General features: G+C 48.7%; 2 protein-coding genes across 5 annotated transcripts in view; one reads left to right on the forward strand and one right to left on the reverse strand.

Annotated features, from left to right (window-relative positions):
• The window catches only part of dlgap1b (discs, large (Drosophila) homolog-associated protein 1b), a 59,664-nt gene that overhangs the window by 3,250 nt on the left and 43,297 nt on the right, over positions 1-13,117 (forward strand). The window lies entirely within an intron of this gene.
• Positions 8,426-13,010, reverse strand: htr5ab (5-hydroxytryptamine (serotonin) receptor 5A, genome duplicate b). The gene is made up of 5 exons (XM_061266366.1): positions 12,974-13,010; positions 12,837-12,916; positions 10,186-10,602; positions 9,738-10,118; positions 8,426-9,487 (listed from the first exon to the last, which is right to left on the reverse strand). The coding sequence occupies exons 1-5, from the start codon at positions 13,008-13,010 to the stop codon at positions 9,155-9,157; spliced, it is 1,248 nt and encodes a 415-aa protein (XP_061122350.1). The 3' UTR covers positions 8,426-9,154.

A 13,117-nucleotide genomic window follows, 5' to 3' on the forward strand; every position in this document is an offset into this window, starting at 1 on the left:
TCTCCGTAATTCTTACCTCATTCTGGCTCTTATTGTGTTATTGGATGGAAGTTGTGCCTGCTAATACGTTGCTTGATTTACGTTCGACGGCTGCTGAATGTGCTGATACTCGAACGATTTCTTGAAATTCCAAGTAACAAAGTAAGTTAGGCACTTTTAAAATCAGTCAAGTAACTCACTTGATATTTTCAAGGAGTAAAGAGTAATAAGATTACCCTTCAAGGCAGCTGTGGCAACACAAGTCATATTCACCGAGCCATATTGGCGTGATCGTCGAATGGGCCTTGTCCGGTTTAATGTTTAACAACTTGCTGTTTGTGGCCGCTTTGTGGGAAAGGCTCTTTTTGCCTATCCACTTTGTCTATCGGCCGCCAATGAAAAGAACAAGAAGTCATTTCCAAAAAGAAGCCGAAGAGGAAGAAGGGCGTGACTCACCTGTCAAATCTGACAGGTGAGCCACGCCTTCATCCATCAGCTGATAAAGACGCGTCACAAACACATCAGTGACACTCTGATGAAGGCGGAAGATTCCGCCGAAACATGTCAGGTAAATGAACCTAAAACAAATTTGTTTGATATAGAAGAACCAGAGAAGTAATTGAAAAAGAAAAAACAAGATGAACCTAGTACAACTATTACGAAGAAGTTATGGAGAGAACTGCGTCAAAGAGTTTCGCCTCCTTGAAAAACTGACGAAAAAACGAGCTCGCTATAGGAACCACCTGAGGTTCAATCTACGCTGCCGAGATGAAGAAGTAACGCCGGCCAGCCTGACAATCAAGAACCCAATTCCGACCAGGAATGCGGAAAGGATTGTAAGGAGAGTGCGGATGGCTCTGGCCAAAGAAAGGATACGCTGCACAAACAACAAACTCAACAATATCAACGATGAACTACAGCGACGGACGGAACAATTCAAACACCGGTATGTCCTGGACAATGACACGGAAACAACACTACACGAACATTTCGATAATATACACGAACAGGAATTTGTCGCCACAAAAAACCGACACATCGGGAAATTGGACAGACTCATTGCACAAAAGAAGACACAACCGGATCACACACACATCAACGAAAAATGGATTCACAACATGTCACGCCATAAACTCACCCAGGCAGAACGCAGCATATTAGCAAAAGGACTCAACTACGCAATCACACCCAAAAACATACCCCACGATGATTTCATTTTAGCCACGGAGTTAGCATGCGAAAAAATACATAACCCAGGTCAAAAAGCAGCACTACGCAATGAAGTTGCAGGGATATTAAAAACGGCTAAATCACCACCCAGTAATATTACAAAACAGGAAGCAAACGCAATGATCACACTAGCGAAAAATAAAGACATTACAATCCTCCCGGCGGACAAAGGCAGAACAACAGTGATTATGGACACGGACACTTACGAAGAATCAATGCAACAGTTACTACAGGACGATACCTATGAAGTAATAAAAAAAGACCCAACAGAAGACAAGAAAAATAAACTCAAAGCATTACTCAAACCACTACTCATGGAAAATAAAATAGACAAACAGGCATACAATCACCTAATACCCACAGCAAACATCATCCCCAGAATCTATGGCACACCAAAAATCCATAAACCAGGTACACCTCTCCGCCCCATTGTAGACAGCATAGGGTCAGTCACATACAACCTTTCAAAAGCACTCATAGAAATAATAAAACCACTATTAGGACACACGGATCAACACTGCAAAAACTCAAGACAGCTTGCCACGGAACTCACACACATAAAAGTACAGAAAGATGAAATGCTCATATCACACGACGTCATTTCACTCTTCACAAAAACGCCCACACAACCTACCATACGCATAGTACATGACAGACTATCAACAGACAAGACACTCAAGAAACGGACAAATCTAACAGCACAAGACATCACCCAACTACTTCATTTCATCGCTACCTCCACATACTTTCAATACAGAAACACAATATACAGGCAAAAAGAGGGATTCCCCATGGGAGACCCACTTTCTGCCATCATGTGCAATTTTTTTATGGAAGATTTAGAACAGAAGGCACTCTTAACAGCCCCGGACACATACAAACCCACTCTATGGAAACGTTACGTCGACGACATTCTGGAAAAAGTAAAAACAGGACATACACAACACCTCACAGACCATCTCAACACCATAGACACCACGGGTAACATCAAATTCACCCATGAAGAGGAAACAGCTCGATCCATAGCCTTTTTAGACATTAACATACACCACACAGACAATGGTGACATAAGAACAAAAGTACACAGAAAACCCACACACACCGACCAATACCTCCTCTGGACATCAGAACATCCCACTATACACAAACTGTCAGTAGTCAGAACACTATACGAACGTACAACAACAATCACAGATCCGGACGACATAACACAGGAAGAAAAATACATACAACACGCACTCAAAAAATGTCAGTATCCACAATGGGCAATAACCAAAGGTGCAGAACAGGTAAAAAACAAAAAATACAAAACACAGGAGCAAAGAAAGAAACAAACAAGGAAACAGGAACCCAGCGGAATGGTGACGTTGCCGTATGTGAGAGGAATTACGGAACGCATCAAAAGAACCATGAAAAAATACAACATAAGCACACCTATCAAACCACATATAACACTCCGTCAGATACTGGTCCACCCAAAGGACAGAGTAAATCCGGAAAATAAATGCAATTCCATATACGAGATTCCATGCAAATCATGTAATAAATCATACATCGGGGAGACAGGGAGGAACTTCATCACAAGAAAAATGGAACACAAGAAGGAATGTGAGAAGGAGACAGCAACAAGACAAACAAGAGCAATAAAACTACAAGCAGAACAGGAACACTACAAGTCAGCCATCACCGACCACTGTAAAAGGGAAAACCACATCATGGACTGGGAGAAGGCCAGAGTCATCCGCACTGAAGAAAACAAACATCAGCGTTGGATCAGGGAGGCCATTGAGATCCGCAAGCGGGGCCCGAGGACCATCAACAGGGACGAGGGAGCATACATGCTCTCTACAACCTGGAACAGTGTTTTGGAGAGGTGAACTGACAGCAGAGGGCGTGACTCACCTGTCAAATCTGACAGGTGAGCCACGCCTTCATCCATCAGCTGATAAAGACGCGTCACAAACACATCAGTGACACTCTGATGAAGGCGGAAGATTCCGCCGAAACATGTCAGGTAAATGAACCTAAAACAAATTTGTTTGATATAGAAGAACCAGAGAAGTAATTGAAAAAGAAAAAACAAGATGAACCTAGTACAACTAGGAAGAAGGGCATTTCATGGGGACTTTGGTTATCAACTTGAAGCAACTTGCGGTTTGTGACGCCAATGCAGTCAGTGTGCAGCAACGTACAAGCCACCAGCAGAGGGCACACACACATTCATAAATAAAAATAGGGCAGAAAAAGGTTGATGAAAAATCACATGAAATAAATACATACCGGGCCAGACTAATAACAATAACACTGTGTTGTATTCAAAAAAAGCAATGGAAATAGACTCAAGAAAACCCAGATTGAATTATTTCAAAACTTGTCATCTATTAGTAGAAATACTGACAGTCAGTTTTGTATAACTAGAAGAACATAATCAAAAGAAGATTTCAATAAAAATGCAAAATATAGATGAGTTATACGTATCGAAACAATACAAATGATTCCAACAGCGTGTGAGATGACACATGGAATCAAAACGAGGACACTTTGGGCGTAAGTGAGTGCGTGTTTGCGTGCCTGCATTTGTTATAAGTGCCCAGTAAAGATTCCATCATGTGCGCTTGTTGACAAAAACATGGCAGAATGGTCAGGGAGGAGGAGGATGTGGCCCCGTGTGGGTGTCTGCGCGCGTGCCTGCGTGCGTGCGTGCGCGCGCGCACAGGAGAGGCTGCCAACGCCAACTTAAGCCACAGGAGGGCACAGTGCCTTCGACATGCGTGCTTTTGTAATCAATAGCCATTATCAGAAAAGGCACATATTTCAGAAAAGGCACATATCGCCTGCCGCCGCCGCCGCCGCCGCCTCCACTGTTTATGGCAGTAGTCCTGGAACTTAGTTTTTTCCCACTGCCAGTTACTTCAACAAGAAAACCTGTTGTACATGTTGCCACCTAGTGGCATCTTGGTGAAATACACCAAAGTGAGTGGAGGAGTTTTACTTTGATGTCATTCTCGGTAAAAATGGCTTTTGATGTCTTACTTTTGTACTTGCATTTGGCAGTCTGTGTCCCTCTCTAGTCAGTCATGTGCTCGCCACGCTTTGTCATGTTATAACACAGCCACATTTACAGCTAAACACACATAGAGAGCAGGAAGGAAGGAAGAAAGGAAGGAGGGAAAGAGGGAAGGAAGGAAGGAAAGAAGGAAGGAAGGAAGGAACGAGTACAAGCACTCGGTCATCAGCAACCAAGCAATTGTCTCCGAGTTGACGCTTAGCAGGGGCATCATGAGCCAAAATGCAAATTCATCTATCCGGCGAGGCGGGCAATTATGACAAAAGTTCTCTTATGGTCTAATTGCGGATAATGGCAGAGTGAAACCGGGATGATAATTGACAATGATATACATATGAAAAAGCCAGCCAGCGTGAAGTGCGGCTGCCGACGTCTGCCGACGTCTGCCGACGTCTGCCGACGTCTGCCGACGTCTGCCGACGTCTGCCGACGTCTGCCGACGTCTGCCGACGTCTGCCGTGTTGATTGGGAAAAGAGCTCTTAGTAACATGAGCACAAATCCTCCCATGACAAAGAACAATCAAGCGAGCACAACTGGGCTTCTTACATCTCATGTTTGACACTTTGCCGCCGTGTATTTTGTTCTCGAAAGCCAACTGGGTCAATTAGAAAAATCCTCTTGGAAGCTTTGGTACACATTTGCTTGAAAAAAAGATGCATTTGTTTGAAAAAAGATGCCATGCCATCAAATAGCCTTAAGGACTAGACTGGGAATCAAAGTTTCTTCTCCCTAGTAACGCAATTATTTCACAAGATGGACGATTTAGTCTGGAGAAATGGCGCAGGCGGAACTCCTCATCATTTTATTAAGAACGCTAATCCATTTAGGTGCGTTGTTTGCGAGGAGAGAAAGAAAGAAAGAAAGAAAGAAAGAAAGAAAGAAAGAAAGAAAGAAAGAAAGAAAGAAAGAAAGAAAGAAAGAAAGAAAGAAAGAAAGAAAGAAAGAAAGAAAGAAAGAAAGAAAGAAAGAAAGAAAGAAAATGCAAGTAACTGACGCCTCAGAATGTGTCGTTATTTGTCGCCCGCAGGAAAAGGAAATAAAAGAAGAAGAGCAAATCAATGGCTCAATGACTATTTACTCATCCGAAACGAATCCGCGTCATGGATTTGACATTTGCGCTTGCCGCAAAAGTTCAAGTGGGAGGCCGGCCTGGCATTTGTGGATGTTGCTTGGTCACGGTTGCGGCTTTTTTTCTTTTTTTTTTGCTGCTTCATATTGACACGCAAACATTTTTGAAAATGTTCAGGTAGCATCCATCCACACCCCACCCGTTCAAATTTTCATCCGTTTATAAGATGAATTGACATTGGGAGGGATTTTTGGGAAACTCGGAAAGGTTGTTGGATTTAGCGTCTGCATTATTATTAGCTTGTGGGGAAGCTTCCCAGCATGCCCCGCAACAGGTGCAGAAATATTCTACTTTTGATCTCCACGCAGAGTGCCTTGCTGCGATGATCTCAAGCTCGCCCGCCTTTGATTCATTCTCCGCCGACCTGGCGTCTATTTTCGGCGCCATCTAATCGCCCCGGCTCGTATTCACAAGGACACCTATGCGGACGACGGGCGCGTGCTCTTTTATTCAAAGAGGCATCGCAGCAATTGATCCGGCAGGACAGGCAAAGATCTATGCGGTGGTTTGAGTGGCCGAGCGAGCGAGCGAGCGAGCGAGCGGCGTGGCCGTCTTTCTCCAGGCCAGCTCCCCAACAAACACGTCTGATTAAGAGGGGCTTTTCCCAGCCGCCTCGCCACGGTCGAATTAGTCCCCGAAAGACAGAAAAAGAAACACGCCGATATTGGTTGTTGCTCGGAGCAAAACAAACATCAGGAGAAGCAAGCTAATGTGCATGAGAGAGCCTCATTAGCGGCAAAATTGCCAGCGCGAGTATCTGCACATGCAAAAAATTGCATTCCCTGACTAGGTTCTCATCTTGTTTCTGGTCGGCGACTTGTGAAATTGACGGTGAATTTTTCAGCATCCAATCTGCTGCTGTCGCAAACATCCATTGTTTGCTTCTCCATTTTCCTTTTGGTGTTCCCGGCCGGATTAGAAGAAAAAGCCTGAGGCCGAAATGGGTTGCCAATGGCTTAATGAAGAATTTGGAGTTGCTGCTAGCTCATTATTGTGCTGAGCAGAACTAGGGCAAAGCTATGCCAGATTGTCACCCGAAAATGTGCAATCCATAAAACGCAGCGTAGCTGTCAAACATGAACGGACTCAAAATATTTGACTATCATGGCTGATGTGTGAGCAGACCGACCGACAGACCGACAGACCGACAGACCGACAGACCGACAGACCGACAGACCGACCGACCGACCGACAGACCGACAGACCGACAGACCGACAGACCGACAGACCGACCGACCGACAGACCGACCGACCGACAGACCGACAGACCGACAGACCGACAGACCGACAGACCGACAGACCGACAGACATCTGGCTGTTGACATTCACTGAACATTACCAACTGCTGTGCTTTTAATTGGCTTGGCGTTTGCGCCGTTTCTTAAAGCGTTAGCATCTTTAAGCGACTTGTTTTGGATGGCAAAATAAAAGTGGAATTTCCCCAACTCTATTTTTTCAACAGTTTTTTGAATAGGATTGTGTTTGCTGTAGCATTGGCCTCGTTGTTCAAAGCTGAATAAAAGCTTGCATCAAATGGCAACGTGTTCATTTGGAGCGAAACATCTTACGTTTGCTTTCTGCTTTTTCCTCATTTGACGGCTTTGAATCGAATGACTTTTCATCTTTGGAATTAGCGCGCTTGCCAGTGAGGCTCCTTGTTTGTACCACGCAAAGTTCATGCAATATAAAGATAGAAATTTCTCTCATCATTTTGAACGGCAGAATTTGTACTCTCCAACATGCCCCCCCGAGGACACAGGCCGGAGTAGAGCTTTTGACGCTACATGGCCAAATCAAATGGGATGGGGCGCCTTACCTTCCTGACATTACCAACCGTGAAGTGCTCTAAGTGAGATGGAAGTGCTCATTAGGGAAATGCGTCAGCCAGGGCCAATTGTTTTCACTCACCTTGCGAATCTGCTCGGCTCTCTTTTTTGCTAGCTTGCTTGAGATCTGTCCGTGCCATGAGAAGACATTCTGCTTTGACAGGTTGAGATGTCGCAAGACGTTCTCAGTGCTCCCACGATGATTGGAATCGGTCGGCTATCTGGACGTTCCAAGCGCACATGGGGCTCTTGGGTGACCTATGACCCCGCAGTCCGCCTCCCTAACTCTACACGGTGCATATCTTAGCAGTTGTTAATGGAAAGCAGATGTGTCTGGTGCCAATGAGCCTACATTCCTGGACCAAGCCCCAAACAATCCCACACGAACCTGACCCGAACATGACCCGGTCACACTTAGGCTTACTAGTGAGATATACATTGCATGATACCAGAATAAAAATTCACAGCACTATCAATCTACCTACCTACCTACCTACCTACCTACAGAATGTTCTCCTGTCGCCCCGGTGCCATGGCAACGAAGCCCGAGTAAGCTCATCTTCAATCACCTGCCTGCGCCGCGACGGCGGGTTGACTTCCATCATTGTGTCGGTGATGACAAAGAAGAGGTGGGGCATCAATCTCCTTGAGCATCCTGCATTGTTTGAAAATGAGGATGGTCGCTAGTTTCAATCCCTGCTATGTGTACAAATCATATTCAAAATGCCTCCCCTTCATATTCAGTGGGAACAGTGTTGTTGGTCTCCCTTTTTTGCTCGTGCCTCATAGTCTGGAGTAAAATTTGTTGTTAGGAGAGATCCGAGGTGTTGGTCCGTTTACCTCGATCTGTGACGGGTTGATGTTGACGTTCATGTGGCCGAACGTCACGTCGCGTACGTCGAGCCAAATCGGCCACTCTCTTTTAAACGCTCGGCACTGTGTGCACCTTGCTTTTCCTTGGGCGACTCATTTTAATGGAAGGATTCCAGGGGAAGCTTTGTGGGTGGCTTTAGCGCAAAACTGCATCTGAAAGCTCAGCGCGCCAATTCCAAGAATGCTGTCGTCACAGCCCACTACGAAGACGTTTGCTGTCCAACGACTTGCCCCTGTTAGGCTCAATGGCAGATTAGAACGAGAAGAAAGAGGAGTCATTTGAAACAGCATGCAAAACTTTTTTAATCAGTCAGGGCGCATGGGAAATTCCCGTGACTTGCAAAAGAGTTAACTGTGTGCGAGAGAGAGAGAGAAAGACCGTCTTGGGAATAACAAAGTGAAGCGGATGAACACAGTCTGCGGGACGTACTAGACTTTCTTTCATCTCCGATCCGATGACGTACGTTTGATCGGAAGAGCCCCGAAAGCCCGTCCCAACATGAAGTACACCTGCACCTTGCCACGCTTCGTCAAAGACGAGTACACTACACGCCACGCATGCCAAAAGTGACCTCAGGAGGCGCAAGTGTTCATCATTTGTTTGGTAGGAATCAGGCAAAATCTCTCCAGGTTGGACCCTTGGAAAAGTGTCAGTCAGTCAGTCAGTCAGTCAGTCAGTCAGTCAGTCAGTCAGTCAGTCAGGCGACTCCAATTTGACGGGGAACATAGCGTTTGCCTAGAGTCTGCTTGCCAGACTTTTCCGATAGTGCAGGCGTACCTCCAGCTGTGATCTCACGGAGTTGCCAGCGGCGTCCGATTTCCTTCATTCGTCAGCTCCCAGCGGCTAATTGCCTCGGAAGCGGCGCCAGTCCAAGCCATTTGGTAAACGCCAGCCACCAGCGCTTCTGCCCTCTCCGGGCGGAGGCTTCCCTCCTCCCGCAGTACGTCCGTGGTCGTCGTACGTATGTCTCCTTTGATCGGATTCCCTCCCGCTTGCGTCCCAGCGTTTCCTTCCAAAGCACTTTTTCCCTCCTCACGAGGACATTGGCTCAACGTTGCCTGGAGAAGAGATTCCTCAGGGCGTTGTTGTAGTTCTTGTTGAAGGCGGTGTAGATGAGCGGGTTGAAGAAGGAGTTGGAGTAGCCCAGCCAGAGGAAGATGCTCTTCCAGATGGGCGGGATGTCGCAGGAGCACAGCGGCACGATCAGCTCGGTGATGAAGAACGGGATCCAGCACAGCACAAAGACTCCGATCAGGATGCCCACCATGAGCGCCGCCTTCTTCTCCTTTTGCTCGCGCCACGTGTCGCCGTCCGTCCGGAAGGTGACGGTGGCGTGGCGCGCCGTGAACACCATCTGGGGCCGCCCGGCCTCCTCTTTTGCCTGCACGGGTCAAATACGGGATTGGACGGAAAGAACTACCAATGACCTTCTTCCTCGTCTACGTGCGCGAGCTGCTGAGCGGCTCCCCGTTTGGATGCCGGACATTTGTCGGTCGGTCGGGCGTCGAAAGCCCAGCGCTCTTCTGTCCGTTTGAGGCTCGCGAGGAGCAAAGGGCGGCGCAACGTTCTCGAATGGAGTCGGCCGACCGACCGCCATAACCCGGCTCGTTAGCGGCTCGAGATTTGCTCACCTCCGCCATGGGCGTGACGGCGTTGCTCTTGCGCGAGCCGATCCGGAACTTGGCCGCCTTGTAGATCTTCCAGTAGACAAAGAGCACCACGCAGAGCGGCAGGTAGAAGGCGCCGAAGGTGGAGAAGATGGTGTAGGAAGGCTCCTGGCTCACCTGGCACTTCATGCCCTCGGCGTACGTCTCGCCCCAGCCGAAGAGCGGCGAGAGCGAGATGATGGAGGACAGCAGCCACGTCAGGGCGATCATCACGTTGGAGATCTTCTTGCGCGTCTTCAGCGTGTACTCCAGGTGGCGCGTGATGGACCAGTAGCGGTCCAGAGCGATGGCCGTCACGTTCCAGATGCTGGCCGTGCAGCACAGCACGTCGAAGGAGATCCATACCTGGCAAAATCCTCATCATCATCAGCATCATCGTCAGCATCATCAGCACCGTGGTCATCGTGCGCACCTGGCAGAGCACCCGGCCCAGCTTCCACAACCGTCCGTTCAGCTCGTGCACCAGACTCAGCGGCATCACCAGCGCCGCCACCATCACGTCAGAAATGGCCATGGACGCCACCAGGTTGTGCGGCACCCGGTGGAACGTGCGAACCCGCAGGATGGTCACCAGCACCAGCAGGTTCCACACAAAGGTGGCCACGGCCAGCATGGCCAACAGCGTCAGCGTCAGCACGCTGAACAGCGCGTACGGCCGATACGCCGAGCCGGCGGGCCCGCTGACGTCGGCCGCGCCCGCGTCGGCCGCGCCCGCGTCGGCCGCGCTGACGTTCGCCGCGCCCGCGTCGGCCGCGCTGACGTCGGCCGCGCTGACGTTGGGATAAGTCATGTTTGACCATTCCAAAATGGCCGTCGAGTCATTCTGCATCTGGAAGAAAGGCTGGAGTAAGTCACATGCAGTGGATGGGATGGCGCTGGCGAAAGTAGGCTCTACGGTAACGTCTGGGCCTCGTCAGTACGGCGCTAATATTCGATGACTTGACGTGGATTCGCATGAGCGTGAAGCTCGCCAGGCTTCGCCAGGCTTCGCCGCTTTGAATGCTGCACGTTTACTCGGGCGACGTGAAACGGTGGCCTTCCGAGCGGATGGTATGACAAAGTGCCAGCGAAGGTCCAACGGTACCTTCCGCATGGCTGTTTGAAGTACACGCGTTGGCTCAAGAGGCCGTTTAGCCATGATCTCGCAATGACGGAGAAGCCACTCGAGCGTCTCATCCGCCGGGCTTTCGAGTGCAATTTCAGATGCCTGGCGGCGCTACTCGGGCGGGGGGACTTCTTTTACCATGGGAACCAAAAGCAACATTCCTATTTATCATCCCACCACGTTTGCATTGACGTGGCTATTGGTTTACGAGTTGTCCTTTAGGAGACCTAAGCGTATTGGGGTAATGCTGAAGACAATGGCAGACCTTTTCGAAAAGCCAAAATAGAATGACAAGTATTGGAACGCCGTCTCCATCTCACTAGCTGTTAGCTACACAGCTAGCGTGTTTTATTCATGATGGCAACTAGGCTATATTGGCTGCCTGACGTTTCAATGAACGCAACGACATACGTATTGATTGTGAACGTGCTTTATGGAACCGACGACAAAAGCCGATTTTTTGGTTTGCCTTTGTCTGGTGTCTGCAGCCTCCATGAGCACCCACCTACCCCTGAAAGTCAATGGCTCAAATGTTGAAGGAGGTCGGAAGAGGCCGTTCAAATGTCGCCAACCGCTCCATGCAAATGAAATGAGTAGAAGAGAATAGCCTCGGTGAACCAAACGCCACACGCAAAAACTGGACTGACAAACACGTTTGTTGCAAACGAGCCCCACTGGGTGTTATTCTCATCAGGTTTGGTTTGGATCGAATTGGCATCAATCGGGTCTCATTGTTTTGCTTGTTACCCAATAATTGTTGGCCCCCGCGCTGAATGTCAAATCAGGAGAATCATTTTTGGCAAAAAATTCTAAAGTCGCTCTCGCTGGCTGGCTCCCTGAGGTGAAGCTTCATGTATCTTTCAGGTGGCTCGTTGATCTGTTGGCTATCGCTCAGTGGGCCTCGTCCATAAGGGGGTATTAAGAATAGACGGCCGTGCGTGGCGTGAGGGGAGAAGCCGACAGTAAAAGAATCTGTCCCTATCTCGTAATCGGGTCCACGCCTTTGCATACGGGGACCCCTGGGCCGGCCACTGATGTGAAAAGACACCAAAAGGCCATTTGTTCCCAAATAGTGAGCGACAAAACAGGCAGGGCAAACAATCGTAAATGTTCCAGGGGGCACTTACGACGGATCGCTCGTCGGACGGAGAAACGGAACCATAGCCAATCGGAAGCTCGACTCTGTCTTCTTTGGATTGGATGAAGGCGCCGTTCTTAGACGCCTTTTCTTCTTTGGGCTACGTAAAGATCATTCCTTTTCTTGGCCACCAGGGGTCACTATGACAAATAATACCTTTTACCCGAAAGACGAGTAAGCTGCTGTGACGTGGTGAGTGTTTCTTTTTCTTTTTTTTTTGCAGAGGATAACGAATCTATGCCACGGCGGTATTGTCCGCAAACGGCCGTAATGGCGGGCGCAAGGTGGAGGCTTTTGATCGCTATTTGTAAAGCGGAATGCTCTGCACTTGTTGACTGCTGCCAAGTGCACATGCGTCCGTTTTGAGAGCTCTTGTCCTGATGAGCGAGCGGCGCACAGCCAAACAAGCCAATTCAGTCCTTGGGACAATTTGGACTTTTCAATCGCCCTAAAGCCAAATTCACAAAGCAGTTATGAAGGGAAGATTTCCTTTGACTTCTAAAATGCGGTCTTTTGGTTCTTGCAGCGCAGTTTTCTCGTCACCTCGCGCAGCTGCCGGCGTGATGCTTTTCATTTCTCTTTTTTTTTTTTCCTTTTTTTTCCCAATCCCTCCCCCAAATGGAAGCAAAAGTTGCCACGCGACAACTTTGAAAATAATCCCGGCGGTTTGCCGGCGTCCCCGCGAGGATTCCTCGGCGTCCCCGCGAGGATTCCTCAACACTCGCTCCGGTGGGTGCCACGAGACACTTGTTCCATGTTTGAGTCCACAGCGGTCGGTCGGTCGGTCGGTCCGAGAGGAGCGAGAAAGGTGCACACTCACCCCGTTTAGCGATCCAGCGTCAAGTAATAGTGCGGCAGAAGGTGCTCCTCCGTGCGTGCTTTGCTTGCATCCATCGTCGCCTGGGGGGCGACTGATGGCTCAGTGTGTTGCTGTGGCTTGACTACACACACACATACACAGCGTGAGGGACGAACCCCGTCGGTCGGTTGGCATGGAGGGGGTGGGAGGCAGGGAGGGAAGGAGGCAGGGAGGGGGATTCTGAGTCCATTTCTTCTGAGCAGAGAGAAGAAGGATGCACGGATTTTGTTCGCTGCGTTATC

The sequence above is a fragment of the Syngnathus typhle genome, linkage group LG19, assembly GCF_033458585.1.
Source record: "Syngnathus typhle isolate RoL2023-S1 ecotype Sweden linkage group LG19, RoL_Styp_1.0, whole genome shotgun sequence".
Taxonomy (NCBI): Eukaryota; Metazoa; Chordata; class Actinopteri; order Syngnathiformes; family Syngnathidae; genus Syngnathus; species Syngnathus typhle.

Coding starts and splice junctions, on each gene's coding strand:
- htr5ab (XM_061266366.1), bottom strand. CDS start 13,010: ATGCCAACCGACCGACGGGGTTCGTCCCTCACGCTGT. Junction 12,917..12,973: donor GGGTTCGTCCCTCACGCTGT/GTATGTGTGTGT, acceptor GTCGCCCCCCAG/GCGACGATGGATGCAAGCAA. Junction 9,488..9,737: donor CCGTCACGCCCATGGCGGAG/GTGAGCAAATCT, acceptor TGACCCGTGCAG/GCAAAAGAGGAGGCCGGGCG.